Source organism: Pocillopora damicornis, chromosome 2 (genome assembly GCF_964200805.1).
Source record: "Pocillopora damicornis chromosome 2, jaPocDami1.2, whole genome shotgun sequence".
Lineage (NCBI taxonomy): Eukaryota > Metazoa > Cnidaria > Anthozoa > Scleractinia > Pocilloporidae > Pocillopora > Pocillopora damicornis.
Genome location: NC_142671.1, coordinates 14,044,709 through 14,069,490, shown reverse-complemented (window position 1 = coordinate 14,069,490; position 24,782 = coordinate 14,044,709). Strand labels below are relative to the sequence as shown.

The 24,782-nt window shown below is 38.8% G+C and overlaps 2 protein-coding genes and 1 long non-coding RNA gene across 6 annotated transcripts; 1 reads left to right on the top strand and 2 right to left on the bottom strand.

Annotated features, from left to right (window-relative positions):
- Positions 1-1,012: 1,012 nt before the first annotated feature.
- LOC149049996 (uncharacterized) lies at positions 1,013-4,352 on the top strand. 2 transcript variants are annotated; one of them, XR_016184059.1, is made up of 5 exons: positions 1,013-1,146; positions 1,316-1,366; positions 2,802-2,886; positions 3,079-3,158; positions 3,903-4,352. It is a non-coding gene; the product is annotated as an uncharacterized LOC149049996 (long non-coding RNA). The 2 variants fall into 2 exon arrangements; XR_016184060.1 differs by having other exon boundaries at positions 1,014-1,146; positions 1,344-1,366.
- On the bottom strand, positions 1,677-9,828 carry LOC113674808 (cysteine repeat modular protein 2). Of its 2 annotated transcripts, none has more exons than XM_089197716.1 (8): positions 9,219-9,828; positions 6,904-7,095; positions 6,166-6,354; positions 5,314-5,496; positions 4,372-4,542; positions 4,003-4,203; positions 3,401-3,569; positions 1,677-3,116 (listed from the first exon to the last, which is right to left on the bottom strand). In XM_089197716.1, exons 1-8 carry the CDS (start codon positions 9,364-9,366, stop codon positions 3,107-3,109), a joined length of 1,263 nt encoding a protein of 420 aa, XP_089053842.1. In that variant the 5' UTR covers positions 9,367-9,828; the 3' UTR covers positions 1,677-3,106. The 2 variants fall into 2 exon arrangements, with proteins under 2 accessions (XP_089053842.1, XP_027047105.2); XM_027191304.2 differs by having other exon boundaries at positions 4,003-4,134.
- A 6,614-nt stretch (positions 9,829-16,442) lies between these two features.
- On the bottom strand, positions 16,443-24,464 carry LOC113674807 (tubulin alpha-1D chain). 2 transcript variants are annotated; one of them, XM_027191303.2, is made up of 6 exons: positions 24,273-24,464; positions 23,409-23,631; positions 21,067-21,215; positions 20,021-20,413; positions 18,999-19,286; positions 16,443-17,857 (listed from the first exon to the last, which is right to left on the bottom strand). In XM_027191303.2, the coding sequence occupies exons 1-6, from the start codon at positions 24,273-24,275 to the stop codon at positions 17,564-17,566; spliced, it is 1,350 nt and encodes a 449-aa protein (XP_027047104.1). In that variant the 5' UTR covers positions 24,276-24,464; the 3' UTR covers positions 16,443-17,563. The 2 variants fall into 2 exon arrangements, with proteins under 2 accessions (XP_027047104.1, XP_089053841.1); XM_089197715.1 differs by having other exon boundaries at positions 23,409-23,654; positions 24,273-24,405.
- Positions 24,465-24,782: the final 318 nt, after the last annotated feature.

Here is a 24,782-nt window from a genome sequence, read left to right as displayed (position 1 = left end):
AGACAGTGGGAAGTATATTGTCATTTCTATAAAGCTTTCAGAACCCACTGTTTAAAATTTTATCGGCTGGCAATATAAGCGGCTTTTTTATAAATCATAACGAAGAAACAATTGACTGGTTTAACACAAATCGGAACTTGAATATGGTGGTTTTGCATTTAAGATGAGGTTTTTGAGGTTACACACGTAAGTCAGACAAGACTGACGCAAAAGCAAACGCAGTTCTTAACACTATTTAATATAATGCTTTTATGAATTTTTTTTTTTCTGAGCAATCCCTTGAAATTTGCATATTGGAAAATCGTATTTTCCCCGTCTGATATCAATAATTATCCAACTGAGTGCTCTTCTGGCGTTCAAACATTGTTCCAGCCGATGCACTGATCTCTCCAGCCGATTATTAAAAAAAAAGGGAAAAAAAAACCCGACAAAACAAAAAAAAAAAACAACAATTATAACTAGAAAGATTTGTCTGCTGGAAAGATTTGTCTGCAGCAAGAAATGTGAAACGCACGATAAAGGGATTTTAAAATTCGAAGTGTTTTTAAGGGACATTTGTGCCATAACTGCGTTATGACATGATTTTATTCAACTTGATCCCTTCATTTGTTGCACTCAGTAGGAAATATGCTATTAGGAGTAGCTTTTGAGTGAACGCACTCATCATATATTTCTGCTCAATCTCAATTTAATTGGCCTTTTTCGCTTTATAAAAACTCTCGCTTTTGAGATGAGAGCACATGAAAAACCAATCCTGCAAAAATACTTTTTATTTGATTGAGAGTGATAAATTATTTCCACGCTGAAGGCTTTGTACTCGCCCTCTTTTTAAGAAAGAGGCTTTGGAAATGTAAGGATGACTTGAACCAATTGACTGGTCTTGTGAGTCGCATCATCATCATCCCAGTACCTTCAAAATCTTGGATCATCGAGAGCCCTAGAACGTCAACCCAAAAAGCCCTTTTCAAAACACGAATCTGGCTTTTACAGTTTGTGTACAGCTCCCTGGCCCCCTTCATTGCAAATTTTTTCTGAGGGATGAAGGCGGCTGTACACAGGCTTGGCTTTATTAGTTTCAGCTTGTCTTCAAAGGATGCACTGATCTCTCCTGAATATTAAAAAAATTTTTCGTCACCTGCACATGCAGTAAGTTACGTCACACAGTCTGGTGTTTCTTTGGCTCCTTTAATTGTTTGCTAACTTTTCCTCATCACTTAGTAGTGGAACATTGATATAACTTACCGATTATCTTTTACTATTTGCGTTTATTTGTTGCCTCTGGTTATTATTCATGTATTTGATTTTCTGCTTCTAGTTTAATTTCATTCTTTTACCATGGTTAGCATTCGGCAGGAGAATTATCAAGGTAAGAGCATTAACCCCTCACAGGTTCCGCTTAAAATCACAGATAAACAATTCAATTTTTATGCGGAACTGTTACCGTTAAGTTTCACAGTTCGAGAAACGGGTAAAGGAGTAGAATCCACCCGCTATCATAGAGGTGCAAGTCTATTTACGGTTATTTTAGAACAAATTAAATCATTTCTGCATGAAATTGCAGTCTTTTGGTTCATTTTTAAAGGAAACATTTCGTGCATCGTGGCCAGCCAAACTTTACAAACGTACGGTTAATTGATACACGACCTTATCAAAAAAAAACAACAAAACAAAAAACAACCTCTCAGAAAACGTTGTATTTTCCACTTTTCAAAGTGACTCATTGATAAACTAACTATGGAGATCAGCGCGTAATAAAAGACAATCAATACAGGTTATGATGATAAAGATAATCAACCCATATTCATCACCAGAGGCAGATCCACAGGGATAGAACCTCTCCCTCACCTCCCTTCCCCTATGAGACCTGTGTGTTTATTTTATTACTTGTCTGACACCAAAATTCTTTTCACAACACGATCGCATATTATTATAAGTGGGACGGACTTTATTTCTTTTCCTACAGAGGAGAAGAGATGTGGGTTATGGTGGGTCGAGAGGTCATTTTGGATTCCCTATCAAAAATTCCAATATCCGCCCCTAATCACCGAGTGTTTAGGCATTAAAGAAGGTTTAAACTCCTGAGTAGCTCCTCGCTTTTATTACCACCTGTCACTATGTTGCCGGTATACAACTAATCCACTAATAGTTACGTTACTGCATCCTAATCATACAAAATCCTGAGAGGAGCTATTCTTGCTCAACACATTGTGCTTGTTTGAGAAGGACTCTCCCCTCAATCGTCGAAGTTTCTCTGTATTGTGATGCAGTGATGATTGCATGTACATAATTTATTAGAAAAAAAGGCAAAACTTTTGACCCCTCAAGATACTTTTTCAGAAGAAACAGCTAACCTTACCACCACTGACATTCAAGGAATTAAACGTTTAAGGAAGACTGAGGCATATCATATTATACAGTTTTTAAAGAACCAAGCTTCATTAGACTTTTCTATGTCATGGTTGTTTTGGTCCTCGTTGTTATTGTTTATGATATCGGTTTGATATTTCAAGTTTACGAAGATACTCAATTAATGTTTGCATGTCTGTTCAATGCGTTCAATTATTTTATAAAAGACCTGTTTCCTTACCTTACAAGGACGAGTCAATTAGAATTTCTCGAAATAGCAAGTCTGGGTTATAAGGAAGAATAGTTTAGCGTCTCCTATGATGGCCTGTAAGTGGAAGGGGAGAGGGTCGTGGAGTAGGAGGTCAGCTTGGTCCCACAGCTTAAATGCTTTATCACTAACTATAAACTTGCTAAATTTTCATTTGGTAATTCTTTTCTTTCTTAACATGGCTAAGCTGACTAAATGAGAATTCTAGGCTGACCGGACATTCAGCGAATTAGAAGCAAGTGCGGAGAGTCATACAACTCAAATATCCCGAGGTAACTTTACTATTGTTTATCTCTCGAATATCACTGGAAAGAGCTCTAAACAAATTTTAAAACAGACTGTGCACGTGCATGTACTCGGGTACATCTCCTCTAAACAAGTTGTAAATAACCAGCAAACCAAACTCCTATTTTAGCAGCGATTTAACTGGACACGCATGTTCCTTTTTTCATGTTTATTTATAGGACTGATATCACAATAGCGTCAGCTTGATCACGTGATCCTGTATTGGAATAAGGGAAAATACAACTCAGATTGGAGAGAGGTATGGAATCATTTCGAAAAATTAAATCAAGTCTAGTTAAAAAAAGATCGCGGACCACGTTTGAGGACCATGCAACCGTAATAGAGTATAAGAAATAGCTAACCTTCAAAACTTAACTTTGAATAATAATTATACAGTTGGGATAGCACCTTTTTGCGCCTCACTCGGTAATATGCCCACACAGTGAGCGATAAGGATCTTAAGAGGGTGCCCTTTGCCAAAGGCTTCGTTGGCAAACAAACCTTTTAGAAGTACATACTCTTCCGGTTTTGACGTTATCATGACTCGCATAGCCAAAGGGGCAGCTTGTCACGCAAGACGTGTGCAGACCCTGGACAAGTTTAAAAGTTCCTGGATCACACTTGCCGCAGTCAAAACCGTTCATACATTCTTCACATCGAGCCAGGCATCCTATGGCAAATAACGTAGCAAAAGGAGAGAATAAGATGTTGATAGTCGACAGTCTAGCTTAAAACAACCAAATTTTTGTCTCAAAGCCTATTTTGGTTTCAGTACCTCCCTTTTATTTCAATAATTTACTTCGTTCTTAATGTATGATTTTTATGAAATACGTTTTTAAGCTACAATCTACCCTCTTTAAAATCATCCGGCCTCGAGGTAGTGAGGTTAAGAGATCCAGTTGGCCAATCTTCCGAGTGCTTTCACTTCAAAAATTTCTCCTTTATAACAACCGGCTTTAAAGTGAAGGACAAACTCAAGGGTTTTGTTTTCCTTAATTTTCAGAAACTTCGACGCATGGTCATCTCTTCATGAAATACTCTTCTTGAACCAATTTCTATGCAATTGCTTAGGAACTGGCTTACTATCTTGTTATTGTACTTACGGAGACAGAATTTCTGTTTTTCTCCAAGAATGTAAAAGCCTTTGGGACACTTGCGCTGACAATGTCTTTTATTGTAATTAACGCGATACCAACCATCCTTGCATGTCAAACAATACTCGCCAGAACATCCGTCTAAAAGATGATAGAAGTGAGGGAGTTGAAGTCTTTGTAAATGAAATGGGCAATTGGAGTCGGGTATAGCTGGAATCACGGTAAAATAAAAGGATCTAAGTATCTGGCTCCCATCCAAATGGGTTATAATTACAAGTGGTTGCTTTGGAAACATGGCGAGCAAGACAGCTGCATGCAAACCTAGTTACCAATAAAACACAGCTACATTGAAATACTCATCACTTTGATCTCAGTTACCTTCCCTTATACGTTGGCATCTCCTTCCTTTCCTTTTAAACCCTGCTGGGCACGACGAAACACATTTTGCGTGGGACAACGGATTTGTTTTGAGCTTGTAAAACTTTGGCTTACATCTGCGGCAATTGATCTTGTCAGGGCATCTCTCACAGTTTGAAATTGATCGGCATTCTATCCACGCCAAGGAAAAAAAGAGAAGAAATGCTTACCATACGTAAGGTGACCTGGGTTCATATTTAAAGCCCATTTGATCTGGTTTAATAAATTTAAAATTCATTAAGCTGATGTGATCTCATACCAAACGCTGAACAGGCTGATTTAGCATTATCAACTTAGTTGATAACGTAAATGAACCACCGTCAAGCTGATGTTTCGAGGGTTAGCCCTTCGTCAGAGCGGTATACGACGGGTTAACGTTCGAAACGTCATCTTTAAAACTCTTTACGGAGGCCAATTTACATTATCAACTCAGTTGATAATACAAAATTACCCTGTTATACTCTACCACCGACGCAGCACCACAGTTACAATACAAACATATACAATGAAAAACACCAAGTTATCATATGTAAGTTTATTCTTCAGTATTGCTGATGTACAGAGTTAACTCAATTGATTGTACTTTCTATACGTAAATTCTCGTAAGAATTCAGGCAGCGTAATGCTGGGAGAAGATGAGTTTCTCAAGTGTTCTCCAAACCACCGCTGTGGGTCGTTGGGTCGGTTAACGCATATTAAGTGCAACTGTAGAACAAACAATTTGTCTTTAAATAAATCAAAGTGCACCGAGTATCTCAATTATTTCATTAAAATGTTTAATTGTTTTGGTGTTAATTAAAGTTCATTTTTTTCATTTCATTGTTGACATTGAAAGAATCAGTCGAGGTTTCAAATCTTATTGAAAGCTTATCTTATCAAAGACGATCCGATTTTGTCACTTACCGACAAGTGGCCTTTTACAGTACTTTCCGAAATAGTGGGAGTCGGCGGATACGAAGCCCCTCGGACAGTTCTGAATACAAGCCATGCCGGTTTTGTTGAAGAAGACATGCAGATCACTCCTGCACTTTCGACAGCGTACGCTATCTAGGCACGTAGCACATTTAGGCACAAACGATTGGCATTCTGAAAATAGGCAAATTGAATTAATGTGTGTTTCTGCAAGGTTTTTGAAGAACGCAATATGGTGACGCAATCTATTGAGAGACTCATCTTACGTTCACTAACGTTTTATATCCCTCCAGTCCAAAAGATAAATTCAGTAATTAAGGGAGAAGTGTGGTTCGGAAACCTTACAAATTAAATATTCGCCATTAAATTGTATATCTAAAATTATGACACTTGACCACGATAATGATACCTCATGGTAAAATTTAGAGATGCAGTCACTGTCTTCGGGTTTTGTGTGTCCTCTTAGGATTGTAAGCGAGTTCTTTGGAAATTAAAAGAAAGTTTTCGATCCTTTTGCTTATAATTTGGAATATCAAAACGTTAAGTAGGTAAGCAGCAAAATAGAGAAGATAAAAATCATATGGTTCCTGGCGCATACCGATCTCCTGTATGAAAAGCATCATGTAACGTTGACTCATGTGCTGCCTTCCTCTTCTTCTAAATATTCCTCTTCTTTCTCTTTATATTGATATTGACAATTTGGAAATCAGAAAATTGAGAGCTGTACTAAAACAACAGAACTTTTTTCGAGAGTTTTTGGGCATAACTTGTGCAACCCCGCTTTGCCAACCCCCAAGGACAAACTACCAACCTACAACTAACTAATAACTTTATCACTCTTACTTGACTGTGTATCTTTGCAAATCATCTTCCCATCAGTGTTCAGGTTCGGGGTGAAACCATCTGGACACTGTTTCACGCATTTCACGTTTCCCATAACCCTTTTTTGCACTGAATAGTATCCCTGAGTGCAGTTCACGCAGCTAACTGGGTTGTGAGGTTCACAGTCTTCACAATGCCGTGCAGAACAACCTTGAACATCAGAACAACGACTTTTCTTAAATAGCAGGGCAATGAATTTTCAAGGAGATAAAGGGCTTTGGTTATAATCAATTTTAACTGAGGAGCGATCACCTTCGAGGCTGAAAACTTGCCATTGGCAATAGACGCTTTTATTTGCGTTGTTTGTAATCATATCATTAGCAATCGAAAGGGGGCTGGAATAGTGTCTGTTTAAATTTAATCCTCCGTGCCAGGTATTTAATGACCTATACACGTGATATCAACCCCTTATTCACGTGACTAGTTTACGCGTGACTTTTTATCTGGTATATTTCACCTAGCGATAATAATGTAATAATTTAACTGCCCACTTGATTCACCGTTTCAGCAACAAGAACTGAACCACGATAACTGCAACCTGTACAGCAAGAAAAGAAACACATACAGGCAAGACATGATATCCTCTTTTGATATAGATGCACCATCGTCTCTGTGCCCAAGTAATATCAGATAAACCGCTTTGCAGGAAGTTGTTTGAGGCTCAAGAAATGATATTGGTATGCCTCTGATTCAACTTACCAAATTGTGTTCTAACACAAATCTTGGGATATTCCCTTGTAGATGTGACATTGTAGCCTGGAGGACAGGAGCGGCTGCACCTTATGATCTTCTTTTTGTTCCTTTCGTACTCCACAGGGGTAAAAATTGGTCTGCATTTGTTGCAAATAAGCCCATCGCTGCATTTTTCACATCCAGGAATGAAACCACACCCTAATTTGAGCCAAGAAAATGAAATGTGAATAGACATGCACTTGAGAATGGGTCTCTGCTCAGGTGGTTTCTTTGCCTTTGGTTTCGCGCTGCCGTGTAAAATGATCACGATCTTCTTTTCCGGAGTGTTATCTAGGCAATCATTACGCATGCGCCCAGCAATGTACACGCAGGAGACAGAGCGAAAACAAGGCGGTCGTGTGTCTTAAGTGTTTAAGAATTCAAAACATTCGTTCGTATTCCTCTGGTGTGCCTCGGTGTTATCGGAATGAGCTCTCGCTCGCTGCTCGTAAATGAAACGTGTCCGGTATAATTGAGAACTGTTTAGTAGAACCTCTTCCCAGTCCATTTCCGGAAAAAAAGATTTGATCAATTATCTATCTTTTGATATGGATCAACATCTTGCAATTAAAACAAACTGCTACCGTTTAGAATGGCAATTAATCTTTCTCGTTTTGAACTTGTCTCCGTGAGTGCAATTGACATTCCTGCACTATCTGAAAGTTATGAAAATATTATTTCTTGGATATGTTTTCCATGCCTAAAATTCCAATGATTAGACCTACTTACAAACTCCTGGCGAATTCAGCACGTAGTTTCAAAACTGTTCAGTAACAGCCAAAGGATCTAGTGGAACAGATCCATTGTTTAAATAAGAGTAATGCTTCAATTCTAACTGCAAAACTCAATATGGCAAGACTCCAATCTGTTCATAGTCTGCGTTACGGAAAAAAAAAAAAAAGCATCTAACTTCTTCGAATGGCTATGCAAAGAATAACAAAAACAATGCATTTGCTGCCAAAAACGAACAAGCCTGTTCAGACTGAGCACAGTTTAATTAAGAGGGATTAGAGGCAATGCACTTGTGTTAAAATATATGAGCTTTTCATTGCCCGTTTACACGAATATTCATACGGCTGTAGAAGGGGCTCCTTACTAGAAAAAATGCCGCCCGCCTGTATTACTCTATATCGGCTTCTTAGCACGCACAAATACTTTTTGCAAAGAAAAGTCTTAAGGCATATTTTAACTTTGCGAACATGCTAAAATTGTATAAGAATTGCGCCATGTTCTGGCAAAACTCACTGAAGTAAGAGGAGATATTCTTGCAATTTTGAAAAGAACTTCCAGTGAACGGTTTAGTCTTGAGCTATCGAATAACAAGAAGCAGCGGTTTAAAGTGCGTAAGATTTTCCAGAGGTTCAATTCCAAACGGTTTTAAAGGACTGTCTGGGAAACTAAGCGAAAGTGACCTGACTACACTACGCTTATCTTAAAAAAAAACCGCATTTATTTTATGTAAATAAAGTGGAAATCCGATTAAGCTAATCGAGGTGTCTCACGATCTATTCTAGAAGCGTAGGCTTTATTTTTGAAAATTCTCTAAGGAAAAAAGCAACAGATAAATCGACATCAAAGAGCAGAGTATTTAAAAAATCCTTGGGAATAGCAAAATACAGTACTTTGAAGAAATACCGAAGAAAAATGCGGAGGGGTCACTTCAGCAAAGTTATGGAAGTAGTGTCAAGTAAAACGTTCTTACTTAAGATCTCGTGACCATTGCTATAATTGTGATAAACATCGCGAAGTACTGAGATGTTCCCAGACATCATATAGCTAGGGTGCAGCTTGGCGAAAATGTAGAAAACCCCTGACAAATATTCTTTGTTTCAAGTCATTAAATCTTTTTCCTGAGATAGAGGATCACTAGCTGAAGAATGGTGCGTGAAAGCAATTTTATCCATTAAGTAAAGTCCATATTTGCGGTTGACTATGAAGCCCCAGAAAGGTTTATATAAATCAGTCCGGATCAAAAATGAAGTTTCCAAGATTCTTGCAAGTATTCTAGTTCACAATGGTTCAAAGTATTCTGTAAATTTGTCTGAAAGCTTTCTCAGAGAAAACATGATTTCTAGGCTAACACTACGAAAATAGCATTCACGAATATGTGAAGTTCAAAGTCTCAAAGTGAAGTTCAACAGGAACATGTTTTGGCTTTATTCCATACGGATAAGGTATAACCTCAGATAAGACTCCGGTGAGTTGAGCATGTTAGTTGTTTTAGTGAAATAGAATGTGAAATTCAAGACTGAAGGTAAGCAATACACAAGAGCCAGTCTTACCGCCCCATAGCCATCGTTTCTCTCTGTGCTTTGGTGGGTCAGCTTTTTCCAACGAAGTCTCCAAATCTTCCTTTCCATAAACGACCGGATGGCGAAGACAGGTCAATCCAGCGACAAAAAACAAAATGGTTATTTGGAATAGTAGCATGGCTGAAGGTAACTCTCCTTTGCTCTATATCGATTTCAGCACCTTCAGCCTTCAGGATCAAGTAGAAGGCGCAGACTTTCTCCTAGCCGGTCGCTCGGCTTTAATCCAAGTGAACAGTATCCTTCGCACTGAAGGCACTTATTGACACGAATTCTAGATAAGCTTTCAAGAGCTCGAATAACTGACAAATTGAATTAAGAAAAAAACAATAGTGAAAAAAAGGTCTATCGTCAGAAGAGAGAAATTAACGTAAGAAAGCAGCCCAGAATAGAACAAGTTTGATGTTTAAAATAAAGACTTTAAGATCGTCGCGCCAATTTTCTTCCTCGAGCTCTTTATCGCAGAGATGCTTTGCTACAACGCAACATTGGCCACATCCTGGGCAAACGCGTAACTGAAGTAGTCTAGTGCACACACAGGAGATGGATAAGCAAGACCGAAAACCCTAATCAAAAACCACTCAAGAAAAAAAAAAGTCGGAACGTTTTATGTCTGTGAAGGCAAAAAGGATTTCAATTAGAAAATGTTTGTTTTTAAGTACTGCATAGGACACAAGAAAACAATCTGAAGTAGTGTACTAAGTAAAGAGTTTGATACGATCTGATTCTACAAATAAAATGCAAAAAAATCACTTGGACTTGTTAGTGATTGATGGAGCGTGGAAACTTTTAGTGAGGTAGTAAACAACCCCGCACGCGCTTAAGTTCAACAAAGGAACTCGCTGAGAGAGCTGCTATTAAAACGCAATTAATCATATCAAGAAGGAACGTTATACGATTAGAGCAATGTCAGCCTGGAGTTAATTTACTGTTTGACGCGCATTCCGTCTCTTCAAACGGGCGTAAGAGGGCGTAAGACTAAAGACCGTAAAATTATGTCAAGCCAACAGTTATTAAGCCAATTAAAACTAAAACCTCACTGCAGCAAAGCAGATGTTACCGTGCGTTCAGCTGCAAAAGATACGTTCAGCCAAATATTGTCTATCAGGGATATTAATGCCAGTGACGGTAAACTCGAAAAGGAGCGAAAGGTTTGACTTTTACTGTAAACAAAGAAGAAAATGTAAATTCTGGAGACTCCATTCTGGAAAAATGGTAATAAGAATCTAGTTTTGATTTACAGTCAAGTTCTCCAAGAAAAGGGAGACTGAGAGGTACATTACATATTCTGGAGTAGTTATATGTCATTTGGAAAAATGATTTAAGAAAAAATGCCGCATGACTAACAAACAAGTTGAACTGACTGCCAAATTAAATTATGATCGATCGTGACTACAGTGTATTGCACCACATTCGCCTTGGGATAAGAACCAGCTTAGGATCAGTAAAATAGGATTTTCAGCTCATTTTTTTTCTAATTTTAACCTTTTTTTGTGTTGGGTACTTAGAGTAGCCCTATTTAAAGATAATAATGCTCTCTCCTAATTATACAAATAGCTGCATGTGATTTTTTTTTATCCAAAACATAACATCCGGACATCAAACCGCATGTTTCCGACTTTATTGCATGTCAACGTGGTCTAATAAGACGTCATTAAGGTAAAATTTGGACCGGACCATTGAACTGTTGGGCTATGGACTACTTTTGGACTATTTCTTCGGACTTTTTTGGAACATTTTTGCACTCTTTTTTTTTTACCTTTTTTGGACCATGTCTTTGAACATGTTATTAACCATCTGTGGGGTTGGAGGCGGATCATTAGTGCGTAAGGAGGGGTGGAAGGTGGGTTTATTACTAAATGCTACTGATTGATGGAGTTTTACGGGATCATAAAAGCATTTTTTCGAACGAGTCGTTCATGTCAAAAGTTTTGCAACGGGTTGTCACGTTTTTTACAATTTTTTCATGATATACTCTATACACAAAGGGAAACGTGAAGCAACTGATGGATGATTCGTGATAACCAGTGAGTATCATTAGGCACTGGAATAAGTCGACTTAAAAGGCACATGCTTGACTGGACAGAGGTGAATCAAAAAAGGGAATTGGCGATATCAATCACTAACAGTTACAGTCCACTGTTGAGGAGCCAGTTTGCATTTACATGACAAAAAACAAAGAAACGCAACAGCCCAGCGCAAGAATTTACGAAAAGGCGCTCAAAATAGTATGTATGATCCAGTAAAAGCTACATAAATTAGTAGTATTGACTATTACAACCACCTCACAGTTCTCCCTACGTACTAATAGTCCAGTTCCCACCCCTACCTGAGTAATAACAGTCTACATTCCACCCCTCCCTATGTACTGATGGTTTGCCCTCCCCCCATCTCTGATAGTCAAGAAAATGGTTAAAAAATAGTCCAATAGTCCAAGGACTAATGGTCCAGTCCACATTTTCCCCTATGCCACTTAAAGTCCTCTTGGTCGTCACTTATCAATTTGCTAATTAAGTCGACAGACATGACAAAATCATGACTGAGCTACGACCCAGAGCAAGACACAAGCCGTACTGTCTTTTCCTTCTCTGTCTGTTGTTTAATTATTTTTGTTAGATAATCTTACGTCGCAAAAAATATAAATAGAGAAGCTGAGAATAATTTCAAACTTTGGTAAACCATCTGTTCTTCCCTACAAACGAATAGACAAACAAACAAGAAGAGAAAAGCCAAAAGGAGGACGTGTAATCTACTATTGGTACCACCCCATATCAAGTCTGAACTAAAGTTGGTCCATTTCCCTAGATTCAAAGGGCGGGTTTTTCTTCCTGTTCAACTGGCAAGATGTTTTATTTTTGCTATTTATAGCTTTAGGATAGCCTCCAAATATCAAGAACAGATGAAACTGCGTAAAATTCGCGGGAACTTGATGTGGCGGTTTCTTTGAGAATTCAACTGATGACTTTATTAACTTCAGATGAATTACATAAACATTGGTAAGAGCAAAGGTGAATGTTTTAAAAATAGCAGAGTTTATATAAAAAGCAAAGTTTTAACTAACAGATGTCTCCTTGAACGCACGTTTTCCTGTACCTAATGGATACACTTAAGATACTAACGTCGATAATCATTACTGACCGATTTGCTTGTGCATTTAATAACGTCGCTTTGTACGTTTTATCTACTTAGAGGATTAAATTTCTAGATCTCCAACGGAGATTAATGAAAAAATTGGATATGGTTATCTTTCAAAAGCAACTTTGTTTCACACATACTTAATTTTATTACGGAAAAATCACTGACGACTGACGCGATGAAAAGCTTTTCAGATATTTCTTCTGGTGAACGACATTTCCCACACACGTGGCAACCAAGCTGATCTCGTCAGAGTTGTTTATACTGACATTGATCCGTTTACATTGTAGTGACGCTTTCGTGAGCTTTTCCAAACGTCTACTGAAGTACTACTGTCCGTCCCACAAAACAGGAAAAGGAACTAAAAGATTAACTTAAACCAAATGAAATCATCAAAGAAATCAAGCAAGAACTCGGACAATGCAATGAGTGAACTCATTCTGGAAACACCAGACGTCCGGCTACCTTCGAGTAATGATCGCGGTGGCGAATATTGCGGATATTTAAAGTGCTCTTGAGATTTTAAACTGTTGCTCTTTTTCTCATTGGATTCCGCTTTTAATTTTTAGCGCAGATGCATCATCCCACAGAATGCACCTCAATTAAAAAAAACTAAACAATACTTACATTTTTTTGCTGGATTTCTCTGCGCTCGGACTCATTTCTTTCCCAAAGCATTATAAAAAGTTATCCACTTCTAAACCGTCCGTGTGAGTTAATTATAAGCAAATTCAATTCTCAAAAAGCGCGCTGACGCTGGGCACCTTAACTAAGGATAGATCGAGAAGGGATAATGCGAGAGTAGTGCCTTAGCAAGTACTCTGAGTGTATGAATGAAAACCGAGGCTCGAAGGAAACACCCGGTGGAAGAGTAACACCACAGCAGTGAAAAATTCATCGAATTAATCGATCAATCAAGATAAAATTGTTAAGAGGCTGTCTCTCTTATTTCCACCCGGTCAATTTTGCGTCAAAAATAATTTTGCCTGAAACTCTGTTAACAGAAATACTTTACCTAGGAAAGAACTAAATTAGATTTGGTTTGATTCGAAATAATTTTCTGACTGCATTACGGGCCATAATTATTTCCCAGTCCGTAGGGACCGTCGCGACGTCTCGAAAATTGAAAAATAGGCATATTTTGTAACGTTGTAAAATATTTGATTCGCATAGTTAAGCCACAGAATTTATATCAGATTGCTTAAAAACCTTTCTAGTTTGCCAAGAAAGTTAGAATTTTCCCTCTCAACATATTTGAAAAGGCGAATTTTAGCATATTCTGACCACTAGAAATCGCCATCGGTCGACGGCCGAAAATAACCTTGATTTAGACGCTAAGTTTTGGGATTTGGGACCTAGTTGACGATTCTATCCTACACAGCCGTTAAGTTTAGACCTTTATAGGCAAAAATATGCAAAAACCCCTGTACGTTTTCGATTTTTCAAAAGTTATGACCGTTTGAATCAGCACATGTACGAGCATTCGCCATTTTTTCGCCTACACCAAAATCGAACCACTGGAGCAGATTTCGCCATAAATACAGCTTACCCGCTTTGCAGCCCGGCTTCATGGCTCACTTCAGAGTTTTTCTAATAACCAAATTGGTTATTAAAATCCAAAAATCCATGATAACTTCAACAAATAGCTAGGTATTGCCTTCGAAAAGTAGGCGGCATCCATCGTGATTCGTGGTATCAAAACAAATGCCGGAATTGGCCACATTTCGCGGTGAATCACCCATTTAACATCGCTGCAGAGCTGAATTTTTTCCAAAATCAGAATATAAACTCTCCATGTCTGGAAGCTGAGGGAGAAATGAAGGTTTTAGGCTTCTGAAGTGAAGAAATAATCGCTTAAATTTAGATCCAGTTCGATGTTATACTGTTCTCACAAGGTCCGCACAAAAGAGAAGACCGCTGATAGCTTGTGCCGTACGTTGTGCCATATGGTTTTGTTTTGTATCCCAAAGTAATATTTGGGCAGAAAAATTTTGGATGAAAAGAATAAATGCTTTTACCTGGAGTTTGATATCATATAATTAATAAATCAATTTCAAATATCCTGAGCTTGCTTCTCTCGGTTCCGCGTCGATTGTGTCCACAGAACAGCAACCTGTCGATAGCCGGAGAAATCGGCTGCCAACGCTTAAAAAACTTGACACATGCTTCGTATGAAGAGATGTTATAAGTGTTGCTTTTGGTAAATTTTCAATCGATTTCATCAAAACATTTCACTGACTACTAGATATTATAATATATTACACTATAACAACGCCGTCAGAACTTGATATCGGAAGTAAAGGTAGTTTGTATCAGTAGAGCATATTCTACACTTTCAGCCACCGTATAAGACATTGTTTACATAAGTCTACTGGGAAACACACTGACAATCACTAATCACGTCCAACAGTTTGTCTATGAGGATCTGTTTTTTTGTCCCTCAATTTTACAGGGATCTCAAAATGACTACAGATGGCTCTCAACAAAACCACATTGAATTTCTGAAGTGTGTTATTTTGATAACGTTCACAGAGGTCCTACGTATCGTAGCAGATTGGATGTGAGACTTTGATCTCTTTGTTAACTTTGTCTACCAGATCTTATCGCTCGGAATTTTCCTGGACGCATTGGACATCTTCCTCCTCATCCAGTGATATCCCGATCACACCCTGATCTTTTCGCTGCATTGCTGCTAGCCGGGAGAAAAAGCTCTGAACTTGGTTCTTTGTCAGCCACTGTTCTCTAGTGAACAAACGTGCATTTGATTCATTTTTCGCATTTCGCATGTCCACTGCAACTTGGGCGGGGTCGGCCTTTCGCCCAGTTCTTTCTCCAAGTTTAAACCGTGCCGTTAGGTATTCTTTTACCTTCTCTGAAAATCTAACGCTGCCCCTTGGTTTGCTTACGGCCCAGTGTTCGTAAAGACGAGTGGGGCGAAGTATCCACGGGAGAAGTGAGTGGTGTACTAGAATCTAACGAACAGCTCGAACACTCGATACCAGCGGTATCTATCGACGAGAACTTAAGGGCCCAGTCCCTTTTGATTGCATCATACTGGCTTTAACCTGCTGACTGTATGCTTTCCAACGTCCAGGTGCAGCTCCAGCTGCGAAAAGGTTTCGAACACTTCAACACATCCAAACACAGAGCATTCAAACAATGGCGTTGTACTCTCTGTTTCCTTGCTGCCCTTTGAACGACGCTTGACCACACGCTTTTCAGGAAGATCATAAAACCCTTGAGATTCTATGGTTTGAAGGGACGTTTGACCTTGGTGCTTGATATAAATTACGTCATATGGAATGTATTTCCCTTTACCGATGCCATAACATTTCCAAACTCTCACACCGATATCTCCATATTCGAATCGAAGTTGTGGAAGCTACTAAAATGCTCAATCTTATTTATACAGAGAGTGTTCTTTGATTCGTCTACTATTCTTGCTGCAGCTGTTGTTCCCTTCACTGGGTGTCTCGTCAATGCGTATCCTCTGTCCAATGAAAGCTTTAACAACCTCGCTGAAGACTCGCTACAGACTGAAGCCTCTCTGGTTTCGAAAAAGCACTTGCATGCCATACTACACTTGCAGGTCTTCCAAAAAAAATAAAGGGTTAGCGGGTTCACCCGCAATGATTAATGCGGACCTCTGTTATGCGCGATAGTGCAATCGTTCAGCTTTAAATTCTAAAACGCCAAACTTCGACACATAGACTTACAAGTGGAGTTCTATGACTGATTCTTGAAGAGAATGCAGCTGCAATCCAAAGTTTCAACGGGACATTAAGCGCGAAACATGGCTTTAGTTTTCGAGTTTAGTTCGCAACAACGAGTCAAAGAAGAGTATCGACAGATGCCGACCGCTGAATTTTGGAGGTATTTGCTGGAGTTATCATTAAGTCCAGTTCACCAGTTTGGGAAGCGAGGAATATCTGAAATTTCACATAAACCCATGATTTCTCCGGCTATTGACAGGTTGCTGTTCTGTGGACACAATCGACGCGGAACCGAGAGAAGCAAGCTCAGGATATTTGAAATTGATTTATTAATTATATGATATCAAACTCCAGGTAAAAGCATTTATTCTTTTCATCCAAAATTTTTCTGCCCAAATATTACTTTGGGATACAAAACAAAACCATATGGCACAACGTACGGCACAAGCTATCAGCGGTCTTCTCTTTTGTGCGGACCTTTGTGAGAACAGTATAACATCGAACTGGATCTAAATTTAAGCGATTATTTCTTCACTTCAGAAGCCTAAAACCTTCATTTCTCCCTCAGCTTCCAGACATGGAGAGTTTATATTCTGATTTTGGAAAAAATTCAGCTCTGCAGCGATGTTAAATGGGTGATTCACCGCGAAATGTGGCCAATTCCGGCATTTGTTTTGATACCACGAATCACGATGGATGCCGCCTACTTTTCGAAGGTAATACCTAGCTATTTGTTGAAGTTATCATGGATTTCACCAATTTTGTTATCAGAAAAACTCTGAAGTGAGCCATGAAGCCGGGCTGCAAAGCGGGTAAGCTGTATTTATGACGAAATCTGCTCCAGTGGTTCGATTTTGGTGTAGGCGAAAAAATGGCGAATGCTCGTACATGTGCTGATTCAAACGGTCATAACTTTTGAAAAATCGAAAACGTACAGGGGTTTTTGCATATTTTTGCCTATAAAGGTCTAAACTTAACGGCTGTGTAGGATAGAATCGTCAACCAGGTCCCAAATCCCAAAACTTAGCGTCTAAATCAAGGTTATTTTCGGCCATCGACCGATGGCGATTTCTAGTGGTCAGAATATGCTAAAATTCGCCTTTTCAAATATGTTGAGAGGGAAAATTCTAACTTTCTTGGCAAACTATAAAGGTTTTTAAGCAATCTGATATAAATTCTGTGGCTTAACTATGCGAATCAAATATTTTACAACGTTACAAAATATGCCTATTTTTCAATTTTCGAGACGTCGCGACGGTCCCAACGGACTGGGAAATAATTATGGCCCATAATGCAGTCAGAAAATTATTTCGAATCAAACCAAATCTAATTTAGTTCTTTCCTAGGTAAAGTATTTCTGTTAACAGAGTTTCAGGCAAAATTATTTTTGACGCAAAATTGACCGGGTGGAAATAAGAGAGACAGCCTCTTAAGTACACTTAATCTAACCGAGATTAAAACATGTTAGCTTTAATATTCATCGGCTTCCCCTTCTTCGTGAAGAGAATCCACTCCTACTTCTTCGTAATCCTTTTCCAAGGCAGCGAGATCTTCGCGAGCCTCCGAGAATTCTCCCTCCTCCATTCCTTCGCCCACATACCAATGGACAAACGCACGCTTCGCATACATCAGATCAAACTTATGGTCCAATCGAGCCCAGGCCTCTGCAATGGCTGTCGTGTTGCTCAACATACAAACTGCACGTTGTACCTTAGCTAGATCACCACCTGGGACGACCGTGGGGGGCTGGTAATTGATTCCAACCTACGGAAAACCACAGTGAAAATAAAGAATTATCCAAAACATGTTATTTCCCCTGGGTAAGGCCATAGAGATGATTTACAAACTTTCATTTACCGTGCGGATCTAGTGTAATCCGAATAAATTAAGAAAGAAAAAGATAAAAAATTTTATGAATCCGATCCAATATCTGAATAAAGTTGTGTAGACATCATTACATTCCTCGACGAACCTCTCTTGACGTATGCTTCCTGACGTGCGTTGTTTCTACTTAACAAATAGATTCCAAGTTGCAGTGCGTCTGTTCAGTAATAGATCACAAATGACGTCAAAATGTGGTAAGAACAAAAAAGTGGCACACGAGGCGCAGCCGAGTGTGTCACTGATTTTCTAACCACATTTTGACGTCCTCTGTGATCTATTACTGAACAGACGCACGGCAACTTGGAATCTATTTGTTTTAGATAATGAAGAATTAAAAAAAGTTTTAATGATGAAGTCATCTATACGTCTGTCCTTCAATAGATCATAAGTGAGAACTAGTCAGAATGCGTGCATAACTGAGCTTATCATATAAAAAATTTATAGTAACTGCGACGGTATTTCTCAGTTTAAATGCCTGTTGCTCCCTTAACCTTTTACACCCTAATATCATAACATATTCTCCATACTGTTCTCTATACATTTCCTAAGGTGCTGACAAGGAGAATTTCTTTAACAATCAAGAGCTCCATTAGGTGGTGACGATTTCCTTCATTCTCGTTACCTTAATCTTTGATTCAGGGGTGATGTTGTAGGGAGAAATTAGATGCCAGTCACTCTTGGGGTTCAAAGGGTTAATATGGGACAATCTTCCCTCCGTGTGACGAATGAATGACTTTCATATATTCTTAACCGTCTATTCATCACTTCACGGGTTTATTTAGAACCACCATCATGACCAGCTCCCAGTTGGCTTGTTAGCTCAGTTGGTAGAGCGCTGCACCGGTATCGCAGAGGTCATGGGTTCAAATCCCGTACAGGCCTGAATTTTTTTCAGGCCTTATTTTCACTACTGCCTAAGTAGTGCACATCACTGCGAGGATCACTTTCATTCACGTCTTTATCCGCAGTTCAAATGTATGACTTTCATATATTCTTAACCGTCTAATCTTCTCTCCGTTACCTTAAATCCAGTAGGGCACCAATCGACAAACTGTATGGTCCTCTTGGTCTTAATAGTAGCTATAGAGGCATTCACGTCCTTTGGTACCACATCTCCACGAAACAGCAGGCAGCACGCCATGTATTTACCGTGACGTGGATCGCATTTGACCATCTGATTGGCTGGTTCAAAACAAGCGTTCGTGATCTCGGCAACATTCAGCTGTTCATGGTAAGCTTTCTCAGCTGAAATAACTGGCGCGTAGGTGGCGAGAGGAAAATGGATGCGAGGGTATGGCACTAAGTTGGTCTGTTAAGTGTGCAGAGAAGAGTCAAGAAGAATTAAGAATTCTCAACAGTAAGTCGTGGGTCGAGTATTGAGGTCTTGGACAGACATGCAAACATAAGGACATGAAGTCACATGACAGGACGGAAAATTGCGTGCACTGTAAGTACCTCCCTTTGTCCCATACAAAGCCTTAGAAAACTTTTCTAAGGGTTTGTATGGGACAACGGGAGGTACTTACAGTGCACGCATTTTCCGTCCTGTCATGAATTTGTCCTTACTTCAGGGCAGACGAACAAGTCTAAACCTTGCGAGTTCGCTTTTTTATTTTCTACAAAGGAGGACGCTTGACGAAGCTGACTCCAACAATAATGTCTTGGCCTAAGGTCCTTGACTCTCATTAACGGGGACAAGAGTTGGAATCTTCGTCTGTTATACAGTAATTCAAACCAGTTTCAAGAAACTACTGTTGATTGTGATAGACAGTCGTAAAAGTTAATTCTCCAAAGCCAGCAGCATAAGTCTGAGAGCGCCTAAATCCCCTGTCTGTTTGGAGTACTATTTGCCTTTCCCTCCCCACCCACACTGTAATGATGAGTTTTCTCTATCGGCTGGAGTCCAATATTTTTTGGGGTAAAGAGAGTGCTTCTAAATAGAATATGAACTTCGAAAATCAAAAGAATTCGTCTAATGTTTAGTTTTGCTCATTGGTCTGACTTTACTATAACAGAATTGTATCACATTGTTCGTCAACTCACTTGAAATTCTGTCAAATCCACATTCAGTGCTCCGTCAAATCTCAGGGAAGCTGTAATTGAGGACACAATCTGACCGATCAGTCGGTTGAGATTAGTATAGGTGGGTCTCTCTATATCCAAATTGCGACGACAGATGTCATAAATGGCTTCGTTGTCGACCATGAATGCACAATCAGAATGCTCCAGGGTGGTATGAGTCGTGAGAATCGAGTTGTATGGCTCCACGACAGCAGTGGCTATCAGAGGGGATGGGTAGATGGAAAATTCTAATTTAGACTTCTTGCCGTAGTCAACCGAAAGGCGCTCCATGAGAAGAGAAGTAAACCCAGAGCCCGTTCCACCGCCAAAAGAGTGGAAAATAAGAAATCCCTGAAGACCGGTACATTGGTCTGCCTAAAGAATGTCATATAAAAATAGAAATAAACTATTACTCAAGAAACATTCACCGAGTCGCTCGTCATCCCCTGTTTTCTGGTCGAATAGGAATTTTTATGTTGAAGGAAGTACGACTGGAAAAGCCATGAAAAATTTTTCAGAGTTAAGAAAAGAATTAACAACAATTTTTAACCATATGTGACAACTGGTGTGGTGTTTAACTCATGTTGGGCAGAAGTAGGAAACAGAAGTAGGAAACAAATGGTCTCACTTCCGCCACAACCCTGGTTCCACAATGACATATGAACGAGGACTTGTACGAAATTGAAAACTAATATATCACATTATTTCTTATTCATATTTCTATAGACGAAGTTTCTGAAAAAACGTTACTTTGAATTTCTTAGTCTTCCATTCATTAGTATTAATAATTTCTTTGTTCTTTTTTACTGGTTTGTCACAAGGTTTAGTTTACCCCTTCGCAGCGGTTTCATTACTTCTTTCGCACAAAAGGATTTTTTACTAAAATAGATTCCAAAGTTTCAAATGGTGTTGCTTTTCGTTGTCTCAATGCAGTTTTTTGGAAAACGAAGTAGGAAGATAAACACAAGTATTTAAAGTATCGGAAGCATTTTGATTCATGGAGCTATTGCTTCATATAAAAAACATACCACTTTTCTGATTCTGTCAAGGACAAGATCGATGTGCTCTTTTCCAACAGTGTAGTGCCCACGCGCATAGTTATTAGCGGCGTCCTCTTTACCGCTTATCAGCTGCTCGGGATGAAATAAGTTGCGGTATGTACCAATACGGACCTCATCTGGGAAGAGGAAAAAAAACAATAAGCAACCAAAGAAAACACAAGGAAAACTTTCTACCATTAGAACCTGAATACAGTGAGAACTCGATGAAAAAAAAAAAAAAAAGAAAACAAAAGAAAGGAAAGGCAAAGGAATCAGCAAAATTTACTTTTACCGACTGGCGCTGTTCTATTTGGGATCTTTTTCATACCTTTTGCTATTGTTATCATTTTAAGAATAGCCAACAATTGAGAAACGTACACCTTCCAGTATCGGCAAGTTGACGAGCGAGGACAAGGCCCTTAGACAAGTATTAAAGCCCTCCAATTATTCCAAGTATCTCTTTCATGGGCGTGACAATCATATCCCTGAGCTGAATTCTGAACTCATGACTTGCATGAGCATGAGGATACTTGCAATACTTTTCTTAAATTCGTTACATCAAGAAAGGTGAAATCCACAGTGGACCAGGTAAAATCGAGGAAACTGCCTAAACTGCGTGAAAACGAGAGTGACTGACCAAATCACTACTATTTCTAGTTTTGCATCTGGTTGGTTTGAAAAGTAGGGCAAGCTTCGTAGATCAATAAAAGGGTGCAGCGAAGTAAAAAAAAAATAATAATCCCATTGCTTTCGACATTTGATAAATTTCAGTTGGGTGTCGAAAGTAGTCTGGAATGGCTTTGGTTTTACTTAATTTTGCTCTTTGATTGATTCAGAACACTCGCACCATCCTCTCCACCAATCAGACGCACAATCGCAATCTGGTCTTTGTGCTTTCCCGCACTTTTAAGCAGTTTGCTTGTTTTCACTGGCTGATGATAATGCAAATCTTTTCTGTGATTGGTCGCTGGGATTACTTTGGTTTTGGTATTTCGAAACTCAATTCAAAACTGCTCTAAAATGAGAAAAAGCATGTGATGAACATAATTTGCAACGAACTCGGAAATCCAACTGTTTGGATAATGATCAATGAGCCACCACTGATTAATAACGCCTTCAAAATATCTAATTATGCCAAAAATTTTACGAATGTGGTGTTTTTTAATGAGGGTGCCATAACTCATTAGGTGAAACAAAATGACAACTTAGCGTAAAAATTATTAAGTCATTGCAAGAAAACTTTGCAGCAAAAAGAATCTAATTGATTTCAATTGTGAAATAAGGAAATAAAACACGGCAAGAGGCTTGTCACTGATTTCAAATAAATCTCACCGGAAAAAATCTGAAAAAAACAAACTATGCTTTGAAAAATTTCATCCAATATCCTGGGAAAATCCAAACATTGTTGATGGCACCTGCCGTATGTAAACAATCAATTACAAAAGCTCCCATCCGCAAGTTTTCCATAATGTTTCAACAAGTATTTAAACATAATTCATTCCTGGCACGATCAGGCTTTTCTGAAATATCTTGATGAGAATCATAAGCAGTTTGTTGTTGACATATTTTTTTTTGGTGAGGCTTTCCGAACGAAAAGGCCTCTTATGATACAGCATTGATAGGTGTAGGATTAAGGAAATTCAGTTTATTTTGGTAAAGTTCTCACCTCGTGACAAACCTCCTACATAATATTCGAAAATGAAGTGATATTTGGCAGGAAAAGATCCGACATAAGAAAATATTCGATTCGTAAAGTTGTGTTTCAGAAGTAAATGAATTGCTATGGATCAAAACAAAAACACTTTGTTTTAAAAAGTCACAATTAAAAATTGTTAAATTGTATATCCTCGAGACAGCGTCTCTCGAGGTAGAATGTTGAATGCAGACGCAGAGGATGACTTTGGCTGGAAATTTCCCGGGGGGATTTAGCTGGCTTCTTCTAAAAGGTTACGTTGAGATGCAATCAGGTGTTTGAGAGAATCGATATAAAAAGCAAACAGTGCCCCTTCTCAAACATCCTCTGGCTTTATCCCTATCTTCGTCTATTCCACCTCCCATGAAAAAATAATCAGTCCTCCAAATATTCACCAAAAAGTCACCTCGAAAATCTCCTTAAATTATCAGACTAACTTTGCTAAATTTCTTTTAAAATGGTCCTCAGAGTGTTTTACAAAAGAAATCATTACACGGAAATGACGCAACGCTAACTCGCGCGTGAAATCGATTGTGTGACCGAAACACTTCAGCAAACTAAACCACAATAAAACGTACAGGTACATTTTCAATATTAATCGTCTTAACAAGAACAATTGATTTCGTTTGGAACATACCAACCACCGTAGGTTCAAGATCTACCATAACAGCTCGAGGAACGTGTTTTCCTGCACCAGTCTCACTGAAGAAAGTGTTAAAGGAATCGTCTCCGCCACCAATTGTTTTATCAGTAGGCATGTGGCCATCAGGCTGAATTCCATGCTCCAAGCAGTACAGTTCCCAACACGCATTACCAATCTGAACGCCTGCTTGTCCGATGTGAACTGAAATACACTCTCGCTGTCGACAAAAAACCGTGATATCTTTTTACCAAATTTTTTAGACTGCCCTGAACTGCACTAAGTGGCGACCTACCTACCAATACTTTGAGGAATTAACAAAAATAAATCGCATCATCTTATATTGCCAAGTAATTATTATAAAATGCCAATTACAAATGAGGCATGGGCTTTACTGTAATCCAAGACTGAAGGAAATTATCATGAATGAGTATTAGTTACTACTTCCCTAAGTTGCAAATATTTTTAAGGAAATGTCGTTTCCAAGTGGAAAGATTCTTTTAAAGGAAATGGCGTGAACGAGCCGTTCAGCTACCTATGGCTTGTATCTCACTAAATAATGGGATTCGAAGGGACTCGATGACACACACACACAACGTAACTGAAAAAAAAAAAAAAAAAAAAAAAAACTCAACAAAAGGAAGAGAATTTCCACCGTTCCCGGACTTGCAAACATTACCGACTTGTATCCATAACAGTTAGTGACACCCTAAACTGGTCGGGAAAGTAATGTTTTTAACAGGAAAATAGGATTAACAGCTTTGACCTCACAAGGGTTGATATCGAGTAAAAAAAAAAAAGCGATCGAGCACAATTCAAAAGGCGGCGAAAAATGACGCCAAAGATTGTAGATCAACTTACCATGATATGACAGGTGAACTCTTCTCTAAAAATGAACAACCTCAGGGCAACCTTGTAATTGAACCGCAAACTGAGTGACGCTCTCTCGCCGATCAAGCGATCCTCTGCAAGATTTTCCACTTCAGTCGGATAATAACGCACCTGCCAACTCGCTAAGGTGCTAAACAATAAAGGTACGTGTTCACAAAATCGCGAATTACGATTTGACCACCAATCCTTAATTATTCATCTTGGGCAATTCCACCGCTAAGTTATTTTGACTATTACTGATTCATCTCTTACCAATTTCTTTAAGTTCCTTCCTTTGTTCGAAAGGTTTTTTTTTTCTCCATATAATAAAAGAAAGGAGTTTCGGAGCACTTTGCTGTGGCAATTTTTTTTATTAGTTATCGCGGTCAAATCGTAAAAAGAACAAGAGTTTTCGAATTCCCAGTCCTCTTAAAGATAAAGGCATCGTCCTGTAAACGGTTCAGTTCCGTAAGCTATAAATAATACATAGAATGGGAATAA

What these genes read in the sequence shown, in the direction of transcription:
- LOC113674808 (XM_089197716.1), bottom strand. Translation starts at nt 9,366, where the DNA reads ATGCTACTATTCCAAATAACCATTTTGTTTTTTGTCGCTGGATTGACC. An exon ending in GAAACGATGGCTATGGGGCG is followed by an intron (nt 7,096 to 9,218) that starts GTAAGACTGGCT and finishes GGCTCAAATTAG; the next exon opens with GGTGTGGTTTCATTCCTGGA. An exon ending in ATGCCAACGTATAAGGGAAG is followed by an intron (nt 4,204 to 4,371) that starts GTAACTGAGATC and finishes CCGTGATTCCAG; the next exon opens with CTATACCCGACTCCAATTGC.
- LOC113674807 (XM_027191303.2), bottom strand. An exon ending in TGGATTTGACAGAATTTCAA is followed by an intron (nt 19,287 to 20,020) that starts GTGAGTTGACGA and finishes CACACTTAACAG; the next exon opens with ACCAACTTAGTGCCATACCC. An exon ending in GGTGCCCTACTGGATTTAAG is followed by an intron (nt 17,858 to 18,998) that starts GTAACGGAGAGA and finishes GGTTTTCCGTAG; the next exon opens with GTTGGAATCAATTACCAGCC.